This window comes from Hemiscyllium ocellatum, chromosome 3 (genome assembly GCF_020745735.1).
Source record: "Hemiscyllium ocellatum isolate sHemOce1 chromosome 3, sHemOce1.pat.X.cur, whole genome shotgun sequence".
NCBI classification, from domain to species: Eukaryota; Metazoa; Chordata; class Chondrichthyes; order Orectolobiformes; family Hemiscylliidae; genus Hemiscyllium; species Hemiscyllium ocellatum.
Window position 1 is genome coordinate 92,285,934 of NC_083403.1, and position 15,848 is coordinate 92,301,781.

Consider the following 15,848-nt stretch of genomic DNA (forward strand, 5'->3'; position numbering starts at 1 on the left):
TGTAGACAATGACAACTCAAAGGTCAAAACCAAAAGCTCCAACACCTCCTTCTCTAGCTTCCCAGAGAATTCTCAGAAAAATCTCATTCAACCCAGGGGACTTGTCTACTTTTACTCCTTCTAGAATTGATAACACCTCTTCCCTACTAACCTCAATCCTTTCTAGTCTAATATCTTGTATTTCATTCTTCTCCTCTACAATATTCTCCTTTTCCTGAATGAAAACCAATGAGAAATATTTGTTTAACACCTCTCCGATCTCCACAGGGTCCACACATAACTTCCCACTTCTGTTTTTGACTGGCCCTATTCCCACCCTAGTCATCCTTTGATTCTTTTATTCTACCTGCGAAAGATTGCTCATCTCCTCTCTTTGCTCTTAACTCTCTCTTTAAATCCTTCCTAGCTAATCTGTAACTCTTCATCGCTTCATGTAAACCATCTTGTGTCATCGTCACATAAGCCTCCTTCTTCCGATTAACAAGAGATGCAATTTTTGTAGTAAACCATGGTTCCCTTACCTTATGACTTCCCCCTGCCTGACAGGACATACCTATCCAGGGCACGCAATATTTGTTCCTTAAATCAGCTCTACATTCCGATTGTCCCCATCCCTTGCATTTTGCTACCCCATTCTATGCATCCCAAGTCTTGCCTAATCACATTATAATTGCCCTTGCCCCCATCGATAAATCTTGCCCTGTGGCATGTACCTATCCCTTTCCATCACTAAACTAAACGTAACTGAATTATGGTCACTCTCTCCAAGGTGCTCACCTACCACTAAATCAAACACCTGGCCTGGGGTTCATTACCAATTGGAGAGAGGCAGTTATGTTGATGTGATAGCATAAGGGGTATTAAATGTCTACAAAGAGATTCCAGCCAAGGCAGAAAAAGCAGTATTTTGGATTGGTTCCTCCAAAAGTCATTCCCTTACTGACAATAGATGGATAATACACCCTTATGGAAACACATTAAGTAAATCCTGACACAATATATCATTTGAGTTGCACACTGTAAACATTTGCTACAAATTCTGTGTCTTACAACCTTATACTCCACAACGACCTGATGAAGCAGCGCTTCTAAAACTAGTGCTTCCAAATAAACCTTTTAGACTATAACCTGGTGTTGTGTGATTTTTAACTAAAAGCAAGGAAGTTTTGCTGCAGCTGTACAAGGTGCTGGTGATGCCACAACTGTTCTGTACTATGTACAGTTTGGTCACCTCATTTGAGAAAGGATGTATTGGCATTGGGGTGGGGGGGGGGATGCAGAGGACGGACGTTTACAAGGTTGATTCTGGAGTTGAGAGGGTTGGCTTGTGAAGGCAGATTGAGTAGACTTGGCGTATGGATTAGAGTGGTGCTGGAAAAGCAGTCAGTCAGGCAACATTCGGGGAGCAGGAAAATCGACCGAAACATCTATCTTCCTTCTCCTCGGATACTGCCTGACTGGCTGTACTTTTCCATCACCACTCTAATTTAGACTGAATTTTCAGCATCTGCGGTCCTCACTTTTGCCTAGACTGGGTGTCTACTCATTGGAATTTAGAAGAATGAGAGGAGATCTTGTAGAAACATATAAAATCATGAAGGGAATAGAAGCAAGGAGGTTGTTTTTACTGAGTGAAGCTAGAACAAAGGGGCATCAATCCCCCTGTTAATGAAAGCCAAAACACCATATGCTTTCTCAACAACCCTGTCCATTTGGGTGGCCATTTTTAGTGATCTATGTACCTGCAAACCAAGATCCCTCTGTTCCTCCACACTGCCAAGAATCCTATCCTTAATCCTGTACTCAGCTTTCAAATTCGACCTTCCAAAATGCATCATCTCGCATTTACCCAGGTTGAACTCCATCTGCCACCTCTCAGCCCATCTTTGCATCCTGTCAATGTCCCACTGCAGCCTACAACAGCCCTCTATACTGTCAGCGACACCTCCAACCTTTGTGTCGTCTGCAAACTTGCTGACCCATCCTTCAATCCCCTCATCCAAGTCATTAATAAAAATTACAAATGGTAGAGGCCCAAGGACAGAGCCCTGTGGAACACCACTCACCACTGACTTCCAGGCAGAATATTTTCCTTCTACTACCACTCGCTGTCTTCTTTTGGCCAGCCAATTCTGTATCCAGACAGCTAAGTTCCCCTGTAGCCCATTCCTCCTGGCCTTCTGAATGAACCTACCATGGGGAATCTTATCAAATGCTTTGCTGAAGTCCAAATACACCACATCCACAGCTCGACCCTCATCAACTTTTCTAGTCACATCCTCAAAGAACTCGATAAGGTTTGTGAGGCATGACCTGCTCCTTACAAAGCTGTGTTGACTGCATTTAATCAAGCCATGCTCTTCCAGATGGTCATAAGTCCTATCCCTCAGAATCCTTGCTAACACCTTGCAGACGACAGACGTGAGACTTACTGGTCTGCAATTGTCGAGGATTTCCCTATTTCCTTTCTTGAAGAGAGAAATTACATTTGCCTCTCTCCAGTCCTCAGGTATGACTCCAATGGAGAGCGAGGATGCAAAGATCTTCGCAAGTGGCGAAGCAATCGCATTTCTCGTTTTCCAAAGCAGCTGAGGACAAATCTGGTCTGGGCCTGGCGACCTGTCAATCTTAATGTTTGACAACATTTTTAGCACATCAGCTTCCTCTATCACTATCCATTCCAGCATGCACACCTGCTCTTCAAAGGTTTCACTCATAACCCAAGAAAAGCTACGGTCAGTCCTATCACTATCCCCTTTGCACAGCTCTGTATCTTGTATTGAAACAGAAGTACATTTTAGGTATGATGATGGTTTTCTGGACTGTTTGATTCACGTGACAGTGTCTCCTTCAGGAGGAATAGATAAATCCTGTTTCACTGGAGTTGTTTCACAGTTCCCAGGTGTTCTTGTCCAGAGATCAGTGGTTACATTTTCCAGAATTTGTTCTGACAGTGGAATTGGAAGTTCAAGAGATGTTCAATAGTTAACTTCAGTTGTACCCCAAGCCAATATAGGCAACAATTAATTGTAAAAGCTGACCCTGACTCTGTCACTCAGTTTCTTTCCTACACCAGTTGCCCAATGATCTTGAGCTGTTCCCTACCTTTGTGGGGATTTGCTGTGCATGTTGCTACTGTCCCCATATCTCCATCAAATTACTGTAATAGGCACGTAAAAGACTTTTGTAGTTATGTTTTTGCTATAAACATTGAACATGTATAAATCAGAAACTAGCCACAAAATGACATTCTTACTGTGAGTAGAATTGAGGTGTGAAGAGAATTGCAGGGATTTGTAACCCTAGACACTACTATAGTCATCTCTTGGAAAACTGTTGAGCTCCAAAATTGGGGTATTTAAAGACAGAACATCATGACAGAACTTTCTAAATCAATTGTTTGGCATAGTTGGTGTGTAATGAACAAGTGAGTGCTACCTTTCAACATATCAAGCAAGTAATGATGTCCTTAGAATGCAGAGGGATTACCAAGGATGAGGGATTTCAATGAGCTTGGTTGGGTCCATTAGCACTATTGTCTTTGAAATAGTTAAGGTGACCTGATTATGGTTTTTGACATATGATTATAGTGGAATGATTCTCCCTGCTGAGTAAGTTAGTATGTGGAAGCCATGGATTCAAAATCATTGGGAAAAGCTCTGAAGGAGAGAAAAGCAGTTTTTTTTAAAAGCACTAGATGCTTGTTGTGGGCACAGAAAGAAATGGTCAGTCTTCAGAATGTTCAGTCTTCAGTTAGTTTTTAAATGGGAGAGGATAGGTGGTTTGGATAAGGAAATCATTCAGTTGCGCAAGTAAACTTTGCTTTTTTGAGCTGTTGATGAATGTCCAAAAGGATCAAACCTTTATCTAAGTTCTTAGAACCCATGCTGGCTTGAGTGCTTAATATCTGAACAGGATGACAGAAATAAACTATTTTCTTTTGAATGATGTAGTGGCTAAACGCTGGGCTGGCTATGATATTCTGTGCTACAATTACACAGTCAAGTTAAACTTTGAGTTTTTTGAGCAAGTAATAAAAAAGGTTGATGACAGCAGAGTGAAATACTTTGTTTGACGTGGACTTTAGCAAAGCCTTTGATAAGGTTCTGCACGGTTGACTAATTAGTGATGTTCGAGCACAAGGGATTCAAGGATACGACGTCAATTGGGTACAAAATTGGCTTGACGGTCAGAGAATAGGGTAGTGCTGCAGGGTTGTTTCTCAGACTGGAGGCCTGTGACCAGTGGTGTTCCATAGGATTGGTACTGGGTCTACTTTTGTTTGTCATTTATACAAACGATTTGGTTGAGAATTCAGGAGACATGGTTAGTAAGTTTGTGGATGACACTAAAATTGAGGGGTATAGTTGCCACTGAAGAAGGTTATCTAAGGTGACAAAGAGATCTTGATCAATTGGGTCAATGGGTGGAGGAGTGGCATATGGAGATTATTTTGGATAAATGGCATTGCATTTTGATAAAATAAACAAGGGCAGGATTTATACAATTAATGGTTGGGCCCTTGGTAGTGGTGTAGTACAGAGACACATAGGGATTTAGAAACATAATTCTTTAAAATGTGTGTCAAATGTAAACAGGCTGGTTAAGAAAGCATTTAGCACGTTTACCTTCACAGCTCAGATCTTTGAATATAGGAGTTAGGACATCATGTTGAGATTATATTGGATGTTGGCGAGGTTTATTCTGGAGTACTGTGTCTAGCTCTGGTTGCCCTGCTATAGGAAAGATATTATTAAATTGGAGAGGATTTAGAAAAGATTTACTAGGATGTTGCCAGTAATGGATGATTCGTGTCATAAAGATCGACTGGATTGCTTGGACCTTTCTCAATGGAGCATAAAAGGTTGAGGGTTGACCTTACAGAGGTTTATAAAATATGAATCAGGTGAAGAGCAAGGATCGTGAAGTAAGGCTCACTGGCCTATAATTACCAGGGTTGTCCTGACTCCCCTTCTTAAACAAGGGAAAAACATGTACTATCCTTTAGTCTTCTGACACTACTCCTATCGACAATTATGACATAAAGATCAAAGCCAAAGGCTCTACAATGTCCTCCCTGGCTTCCCAGAGAACCGAAGGAAAACTCCCATCTGGCCCAGGGGTCTTATCTATTTTCAGATCTTCTGGAATTGCTAAAATCTCTTCTTTGTCAACCGATCCTATCTAATCTACTAGTCTGTGGCTCTGTGTTCTCACTAACATTGACCTTCTGCAATGATGAAAAGTATTTATTAAGCGCTTCCCCTATGTCCTCAGATTCCACATACAACTTTCCACTACTGTCTTTCATTGGCCCTAGTCTTATTATTTTACTCTTGATATACCTATAGAAGACCTTAGGGCTTTTCTTGATCCTATTCGCCAACCTCCTGGCTCTTCTTAGCCCTCTCTTTAAATCTTTTCTGGCTAACTTATTACTCTCAAACCACCTAAATGAGTCTTCACGCCTCATCTTTACATAAGCATTCTTCTTCCTCTTGACAAGACCTTCAACTTCTTTAGTAAACAACATTTACAAAATTTAAAAGACATTTGGATGGGTATAAAGATAGGAAAGATTAGGGATAAGGGCCAAATGCAGGCAAGTGGGACTTGGGAACATGGTCACCATGGACTAGTTGGACCGAAGAGTCTGTTTCCAAGCTGTATGACTCTTTGACTCTATAATATAAAAGATCCTCTCACACTTCAACAATCTAATTTAATTACCACTCACTTATTCTCAGTGAATTACTCAAAAAGCTTCAGTTAAATTACATAAAACATATCCATCCTTAGAGAGTTCTGATTAGTCCAAAAGTATTTTGATTACCTATAGACTTGTGACCTATCAGAAATGTCCAACGTGCACATTTCACATCAAATTGAATACTTACTAAATTAAAACAACTCTTAGTGATTTGAAGTTGTAGGTGAACATTGTGCTGAATGAGCGAGATATTTAAATTTTTAAGTCAAAGCTCTGCGGCCAGTGAGACCTGCAACTCACTTGAACAAACCAAGTCCATTACCTTGATCTACTGAATTTCAACTCTAATAAAATTCATTGCACTGGGAGATCAACTAATGATTGATTTGAAAACAAAATTAGCTTACCTGATTCCTCTCTGACATAAGGAACTCTATTTGGGTTCCTGGTAAACCAAGTTCAATGTAAGTTTTTACCAAACGGAGATCTGCACTGTTTCCTGCAGACAAGCAAAACAACAACATTTTTGGTTAAGTTGATGGGTCTTTTTTAAAAGAAAAGGTTGCTTTACATTAAGTTTGCTACATATGGACATTGCTGCTGTGGTTTAAGAAAGCTGAAGATTTACCAGACTAAGCTCTAACTGGGCATTTTTCTCAAGTAATAAGGAAATCACATAGTGTTCTACTACATTTTTCACTATTTAAGAACAAAGGAGAGCTCAGCCAACTCAAATACATAAAACTTTTGTATTTGCTTCAATGTACATTGCTCTGATTATAAGTTTGCTCACTGAGCTGATAGAATTGTTCTCAGACATTTCATCACCATACTAGATAATATCATCAGAGTGCCTCTGAACAAGTGTAGGGTGTTCTGTCCTGCTTGGTATTTGTATGTCTTGGCATGTTGTGGTGGGTGATATATATATTCCAGTTCTGTTTCTGAGGTTGGTCAATGGGGTCCAAATTGATATTTGTTTTTAAATGGAGCTTTGGTTTGGCCTCCAGGAATTCCCATGCATGTCTTTGTTTAGCCTGTCCCGGGATGGATGTCGTCCCAGTCAAACTGGTGTCCTTCTTCGTCTATGTGTATGGATACCAATGATAGTTAGTCATGCCATAAGAACATAAGAAACAGGAGAAGGAGTAGGCCGTCTGGCCCTTTGAGCCTACTCCACCATTTAATAAGATCACGGCTGATCTTTTCATGGACTCAGATCCACTTACCCGCACTCTCACCATATCCTTTAATTCCGTTATTGTTCAAAATTATCTTAGCTTTAAAAACGTTTACTGAAGTAGCGTCAACTACTTCACTGGGCAAGGAATTCCATAGATTTACAATTCTCAGGGTGAAGAAGTTCCTTCTCAATTCTGTCCTTTTAATCTTGAGACTATGCACTCTTGTCCTAGTTTCACCTGTCAGTGGAAACATCCTCTCTACTTCTATCTTATCTATTCCCTTCATAATTCTATATATATTTCTATCAGGCTCCCCCTCATTCTTCTGAATTTTAATGAATATAATCCCAGTCTACTCAATCTATTCTCATAAGCCGACTCCGGAATCAACCTAGTGAACCTCATCTATACCCCTTCTTAGTGCCAGTATATCCTTTCTTAAGCAAGGAGACCAAAACTGTGCACAATCTTTTGATGGCTTATTGTGCTCATGTATCCTGGTGGCTAGCTTCCTGCCCGTTTGATCAATGCAATGTTTGTTTCAGTCCTTGCATGGTATTTTGTATATGACATTCGTTCTGCTGGTAGTTGGGACACGGTCCTTTAAATTTATCAGGGTTATCAGTGTGGTAGTAGATTTGTGGGCTACCGTGATGCCTAGAGGCTGGAGTAGTCTAGTACTCAACTCAAAGATGTCTTTGATGTATGGCAGGGTGGCTAGAGTCTCTGGGCATGTTGTGTCTTTCTATTTAGGTCTGCTGTGCAGGAATCGGTGGACTGCGCTTATCGGGTACCTGTTGTTCCTGAATGCCTCGTATAGGTGTTTTTCCTTGGCTTTTCATAGTTCCTGGCTGCTACAGTGTTTTGTGGCTCGTTTAAATGGTGTCCTGACGTAGCTCAGTTTGTGGGTGTTAGGATGATTGCTCCTGTAGTCGAGAATCTAGTTAGTGTCTGTGGCACTGTGGTAGATGCTGGTCTGCAGTGATGTCTAGGAAGGGGAGTCTGTTGTTCTCTGCCTCTTTGGTGAACTTTATACCGATAAGGATGTTGTTTATGTGTTTGTGGGTTTATTCTAATTTGCTGCATTTCGTGATGACAAAGGTGTCATCCACATAGCGGACCCAAAGTTTCGGCTGGATTGTGGGAAGGACTGTTCGTTCTAACCTCTGCATAACTGTATCTGCTATAAGCCCTGATATTGGTAATCCCATAGGTATCCCATTGATTTATTTGTAGATCTTGTTGTTGAAGGTGAAGTTATATATTCTAGCATTGACCGATTCACTGCCATGGCAAAGCAGCTGCATCAATCCTGCCAAGTCCTTATGATCAAAATCTGGGGATTTGTACCAAAATTGGAACAGCTGAACTATTGCACTCACTCCTCAGCTGATGAAACAGTTCCACATTGAACATGAGTTGGAAGAAGTGCTGATGGTGGTAAGGGTTCAGAGAATGCTCTGGATGAGGATTTCAATATTCCTCACTAGGAATGACTGAACTGGCCAAGTCCTACATTTCATAACTGCTAAATTAGATCTCTGGCAGGCGGTGAGGGAAACAAGAGGGAAATTCTACTTAAACTCATCCACCAATCTAGCTAGCAGAAATGCTACGAGTCACCACGTCACAGTCCATACCTTGACAAAATTCCATCTTTACACTGGGCACATCCTCTATCCTACAGTGTGGCACAATTACAGTATTAATAAGGATAGATTTTGAAGAGAATTGTGCATTCATGAAGCATTTTAGGTCATCAGCAGCAATAGAATTGTATTCAACCACAATCTGTAATGTCATGGACCAATATATTCCCCACTGTACCATTACCAGCAAGTTAGGACATCAACCCTGGTTTAATGAAGAATGCAGGGGGGCATGCCAAGAGCAGTACCAAGAGTACCTACTCACCAATGACACTACAGCAAGTTTGTTTCCTCCCCGCTCTCATTTATGGAATATGAGCTTTGCTGATGAGATCAGAATTTATTGCCCAGTGTTAATTGCAGTGGTGGTGGGGACTCTGAGCTAGCTGGTTGAACCATTGTATTCTTTGGGGTGTCGAGAAACCCTCAGTTCTGTAAGGAAGTGAATGCCAGGATTTTGACCCAGCAGTGGAAGAACAGCAACATATTTCTACATCTCGATGGCGAGTGGTTTGGAGAGGAACATGCAGGTGTGGCATTTTCATACATCAGCTGCTCTTATGTTGTAAAGGTCACATGTTTGAAAGGTTTTGTCAGAGAAGACGTGGAAGACATGGTGAGTTATTCCAGTGAACTTGCATATGAGGATCTGAGTACAGGAGCAGAATGTTGTGCTGCAATTGCACAGAGTCTTGGTGAACCTTGGTATTGTGTGCAGTTTTAGTCTCCTTATTAGAGCAGAAACTGACCTAGACCAGTTTTATCTTTATAAATTACATGGTTACAATTGCAGCTCTGTGGCTCGAAATTATCAAGCGAGTAATTCGCCTCCAATCTCCCCAGAGCATGCTCACCATTTTCAAGGCAGAAGCGTATAGAATACCCTCCACCTGCCTGCTTGAATGCAGCTTGATGAGACTCAAGAAGCCAGAAGTCATCCATGATCATGCAGGATAATGTACCTTATCCACTGTCAACACTTACTTCCTCTACCAGCAGCACACAGTGACATCAGTGTGCATCTATCCAAACTTGTGATCTTATGTCGGGGTAGGGAGGGAACACCATCAGCTGCAAGTTCCCGTCAAAGCCATACACCACCCTGATTTGGAGCTATACTGACATTGTTTCAATCTTACTGGCTCAAACTCCTGGAATTCCCTTTCTAATAGCACTAAGGGTATACTTCCACCATATGCAGCTCACAACTAGCTTCTCTGGGGCAAATAGAAATGAATAATAAATACTGGTCTAGTCAGTGATACTGACATCCCATGAAAAAACAAAAAAGAAAATCTGTACAAAGATTTGTTGCTTGCATGCTCCTTCATACAAATGTGAAAGTAGGCAAGTGATTCAATAAGAATGGGTGTGACACTACAAAGTATGATATAGCACAGCAATGAAATATTACAGTTTTAGTTTTCGTACAGCAGATTAGCAATTGTATTACATTTTCGTGTTTAAATAAAAAGATGAGACTTCTCAAATGTGTCAACTAATTTAACCCAAGATATTGCATTTTCTCATTTATGCATGATCATTTAACTTAATTATTTCATAACAGTTTGCAGTAAATATTGACTACTTAGGAGAAAAATAAAGTTTTTTCATTATTGGTGTTCATATTGGCTGAATTTAACTGATTAATAAATTAATATTTACCTTGGGAAAAAAAATATTATTTCAGGAAATTCAGAAGGTGCTCAGGAGACTGTATTTTATGTGAACTTCTAACCTGCGTTCCCCGAGAGATCCACGGAATTCCCCATTACCTCATTTAACAAATGGTCCTTGGTGTATTAATGCTACAAGTTACCAAGAAACAATTTTAAATTCAAATGAAATCTAGAACAACCCAATTCTGTTGTCTTGAACATCCTAATTCTTCCAATCCTGTTTTATCTTTGTGTCAGAATTCATGTATTACTTTTCAAAAACATTTTCGTTTTCTGCTGTAATCTAAATTAATTCTACATATAAATTTCAAAAAATTCTTGCTTGCTCATTTTATATTTTCAAGTGCATGTCAACATTAAGACTAATTTTTGAGATGCCCAGACCATATGCAGCCATTGACATGCAAAATGAAAGAAAATGCTTTTCTGAGGCCCAAGGCATGCATTAACTCAGTCACTGTTTAAATTGACATTTTTAAAACAGAGATTCAAAATAATTTAGCTTTTTTTTGTTGAACCTCGAGCCCAAATTAAATGTCACATCAGAATGACAATCTGCCACATCTGATCTCCCAGATGGCACTATTTTGAAAAGGAGAAATGAAACATCATGTCTGAATCTATATTAATTCCTCAACCAGTGTCTATAAAAAACTTGGTCGTCATATTGCTGTTTATGGGACTTTGATGTGGGCTAATTAGCTGCTGTATTTTCCACATTATGATGACATCAAAATGTACTTAATTGGGCACTTTGGGATGTTCTAAGGTTGTGAAAGACAACATTTAAAACAATCAGAACGGATCAAAATAAACCCATCAGAAAATAACTAGAGTGGAGATAGATAGCAAAGACATTATTACACACATTTCACAAGTTACTACAGAAACATAGAAACATGGAAAATAAGTGGAGAAGTAGGCCATTCGGCCCTTTGAGCCTGTAGCACCAGTCAATCTGATCAGGCAATTTCAATATCCCATTCCCACTTTCTCTCCTTGATTCATTTAGCAGCATGGGACATGGCCAGCTTCTTTTTGATTATATCTAGCAAACTGACCCCTACAGCTTTCTGTGGTAGAGAATTCTGCAAGCCCACAACTCTGAGTGAAGAAATGCTTCCTCAACTCACTCCTATATAGCTTACCCCTTTTTAGAATGTGATCCCTAGTTCTAGACTTTCCCAACATCAGGAACATTCTTCTAGCATCTAGTTTGTTCAGTCCTATGGTCGTAGAGATATACAGCAAGAAACAACCCTTCGGTCCCATGTGTCCATGCTGACTAGATATCCTAAATTAATACAGCCCCATCTGCCAGCTTTAAGCCCATATCCCTCTAAACCTTTTCTATTCATAAACTCATCCAGATGCTTTTTAAATGTTGTAATTGCACCAGCCTTCACCACTTCCTCAGGTAGTTCATCCTTTTATTTGACTCTGTGTGAGAAAAAGTTGCCCCTCAGCTCCTTTTTAAATCTTTCCCCTCTCACATGAATCTATGTTCCCACGTTTTGGATTTCCCACCACAGGGAAAAGAAACCTTGGTTATTTACCCTATCCATGCCCCTCACAATTTTATAAATCCCTGTAAGGTCACCTCCTTAGCCTCCGACACTCCAGATAAAATAATCCTAGCCTATTCAGCCTCTCCCTATAGCTCAAATCCTCCAACCCTGGCAATATTGTTGTAAATCATTTCCGAACCCTTTCATATTTCACAACATCTTTTCTATAGTGGGAAGATCAGAACTAAGCACAGTATTCCAGAAGTGGCATAACCATTGTCTGGTACAAAGTTAAAAATCACACAATGCCAAGTTATAGTCCAACAGGTTTATTTGGAATTACAAGCTTTCTAAGTGCTGCTCCTTCATCAGGTAGCTAGTGGGAATGTCTGGACATCCGCAACATGGTCTCCCCATTCCCATACACAATGCACTGACAAATGAAGACAAGCGCACCAAACACCTTCTTCACTGGCCTGTCTACCTGCAACTCCACTATCAAGGAACAATGAACCTGCACTCCAAAATCTTTTTGTTTGGCAACACTCCCAGATCCTTACCATTAAGTGTACAAGTCCTGCCATAATTAGCCTTTCTGAAATGTAGCATCTCACGTTTATCTAAATTAAACTCCATCTGTCACTTCTCGGCACATTGTCCCATCTGATCAAGGTCCCATTGTACACAGAAGTAACCTTTTTCGTTATCCACTACAGCACCAATTTTGGTGTCATTTCCAACCTTACTAACCATACGTCCTATATTCATGCCCAAATCATTTATGTATGTCCCATCTGGATTTCAGATCCCCTGTCATTCTTCTATATTCCTCTATCCAGTCTTCCTTTATATGTCCCTCAATAGCAAGATTGTCCTTCCTCAGACTAGAAATCCAAAACTGCACACAATACTCAAGGTGTGGCCTCACCAAGGCCCTGTATAAATGACCATTGTTCTAGAAGACTAAAGGATGTCTAGATATACAGGATAAATGTTTCACCAATATTGAAGGAGATAACCTGTCTAATATGGACTAGTCAACTTTACTGGAGTAGAAAAAAAAGGAACACATACTGAAGGGAAAAACAATTCAAAAATATCTACAAAGTCAAAAATACAATAATGAATAACAGGAATAGATCACAAAAAGAAATTCTTGCTCAACCAAATTCTGAGTCAGTTGAAGAGGTAACGGATAATGGAGACTAGGATACCAATTAAGTAACAGAATCATGAAGTAGTCAGAGCACGAAGGTTGGGATAATCAGCAGAATGGATTCCAAGCTGACTGACGGCACGGTGGCACAGTGGTTAGCACTGCTGCCTCACAGCGCCAGGGACCTGTGTTCAATTCCCGCCTCAGGCGACTGACTGTGTGGAGTTTGCACGTTCTCCCCGTGTCTGCGTGGGTTTCCTCCGGGTGCTCCGGTTTCCTCCCACAGTCCAAAGATGTGCGGGTCAGGTGAATTGGCCATGCTAAATTGCCCATAGTGTTAGGTAAGGAGTATATGTAGGGGTATGGGTGGGATTAGCTTCGGCGGGTCGGTGTGGACTTGTTGGGCCGAAGGGCCTGTTTCCACACTGTAAGTAATCTAATCTAAACTGAAAGACAAAGTAGAAAGTCGGGATAAAAGGTAACAATTTGGAGTGACAGAAATTGGGAAGCTCCAGAGTCAAGACTAATGTTATCAATAAGTCTATGAAAGACTTCTAAATAAAAATTACATCTTTAAATTGCAAATACCAAACAGAGACTGCATGAATGCAACAAAATGAAGGAATGCATTAATGCACTCAAAGAATGGATAAACATTTAGGGAATTAAGATTTAATATTACAGCTAAGAAAAGTAAGATGATCTCATATTACATGGTAGAAGAACAAGGGGTGTTGGATACAAATTCAGCAAGCTTCTTATTAACCAGCACCTATGTGATCAGGAGTGTACTAGATGATCATATATTCCAGTTGATCAATGTAAAAACACACGAAGTAGCAGAAAAGTAATGCAGGGTGTACACACACCACTGTTATAACTCTATTTACAGCATAAAAGAACTTAACAATGCAACTTTGCTTTAAATAAAACTTAACAGCAAAGAGTCTCACTCACACCCTCTTTTTAGTTTTTATTTTTACTGAACTTCTTATATCTTTATTTTTCTACTATGATTTAGTACTTTTGAAGATCTGTAATGCTGGACTTGTTATTTCTTCATTTTTCTATTTTATCCTCTGAAGAACTTGTATTCAAGAATCTGTACCTTTGTACTTAAGATGGTGCCCTAAGTGGCAACTTGTAAACTTTTCACTGTACCGATGTGAGTATGTGACAACTAAGATAATTCTAAATCTCAGCTGATTACTCAGACATCACTGATACTGCAATAATACGGTAAACCCCCTGTCTTTTGAGGTATATACTTTTTGCTGGTTTATACAGTGTGCAGTTCATAAGATGTTGATTAGAATAACTTTTGCTGTACACCATTTATTAATTTGCCTCAGAACTTATAATACAGGGAAAGCAAACCAAGCACTGAGTTTTAATTCTAGCATAACAGAACTTGCACAAACTTTGCGCAGTGCTGATTGGGATACAAATAAACGTCTGATGGACTTTACCAGCTAAAAATGAACTGATTGAGTGTCGCTTCTCTTGGAATAAGATAAAGCTAAAGGTTGATCTAAACAAGCCCTGCAAAGTTTTTCAAGGTTTTTAAAGAGAGTAGACAAATGGTGTTTTTATACTCACAGGAAAGACCAAAACAGAAACTATTAAATTGGTTCTCAAGAAATAAAAAGGCAATTTAGAAGAAACAATGTGATATAAATATCCAACTTCCAAGGAATATTGAGTCATATCATGTAAATGTATTTAAGAGGAAGCTAGTTAAGCATACAAAAGAGGAAGGAGCAGAGGATCATGTTGGTAATTAGGTGAGGGAGGATAGAAGGTTGCTTTAAGCAGAAAACTGGCTGAACAAACAGAAGTTTGTGCTATATATTCTGTGCAATCCGAGTTCTTTCTTTTGAACATCTGCAGGATAGAACAATGCATTGCAGAAGTTTTAATACATGGCATGCTTATTAGAAGATTTTTAAAAAGAACAGCAATAGCTTTTTTGATACGCAATGACTTGGAGTTTCCAATGGCAGCACTGTTCCAATTCATGACTGTATGTGCAATCAAGAATGGTTAACACCAAATCAATGCTTTAGCTCTGCATTAATGTTGATCTGAAAATGCACAAGCTAAATAAAATCTGAAGCAATAAAGTGCTGCTAAATACAAATGTAACATACGTATGAAGATGGGTGATGCATGAAATAAGAAAATAAAAGCTCATCATGTTTAGAACCTCATTAGCAAAAGTAAGTAGAAATAAATTACTCAAACTGAACATTTCCAGTCAGCACAAGGATATTAAGATATGGGATGCATTTTGATGGTATTTCATTACATCAACACAAAATATTTGATCATTTGGTAAGGCGATGTTGAAATAACTTATGGAATTTTGGGCAATGGGCTCTGGTCCAAGAGAAACATCATGGGCCATTAATTCCTAAAATCATGCCATTTTACAAAGGGTCTGGAACTGAACTTGTTTCCACTGGCAAATAAATATATAGCTGAGCACGATGGGCATTTTAAAGTTGAATAACAAAGGAAAAGAAAGTCTTTCAAATACTCCTTTCACAGCAGATCAAATCTGTTTGGGAGAAGTCACAGCACAGAAATAGATAAGTGAATAGGTTTAAGTATAGCCTTGTTGTAAATCTACAATAGTGAGTAGAGTGGGTTCTTTCTTGATTATATGTTTTTAATTGGGATCTGTCTCTTGATTAAATTTTAAAAATATAAGCCATATGGTATTAAGTTAGGTCTGGAGCAGAGTTTTGTAGAGCAATAGGGCGGTGCTATTTTCTGGGTCTGCAGATTGGAAGGAGCAAAATGGCCTTTAGTAGAGTGACATGCTCTTCTTGCCAAATGTGAGTGTTTCAGGAGAGTTTAAGGGTTACTGAGGATTATATCTGCAAAAAAATGTCATTAGTTGCGAATCCTGTCATATTGAATGGATTGGTTGGAGCAACAGTTAGAGGTAATGAGGAAG

At 39.5% G+C, this 15,848-nt stretch overlaps 1 protein-coding gene across 3 annotated transcripts in view; it reads right to left on the bottom strand.

The window, feature by feature from the left end:
* fam135a (family with sequence similarity 135 member A) overlaps positions 1–15,848 on the bottom strand; it is a 329,943-nt gene that overhangs the window by 30,869 nt on the left and 283,226 nt on the right. For all 3 annotated transcript variants that reach the window (XM_060851940.1, XM_060851926.1, XM_060851932.1), the window contains one exon: positions 6,118–6,209. In XM_060851940.1, coding sequence (XP_060707923.1) covers positions 6,118–6,209 — 92 coding nt within the window. The remainder of the gene's footprint in view (positions 1–6,117; positions 6,210–15,848) is intronic.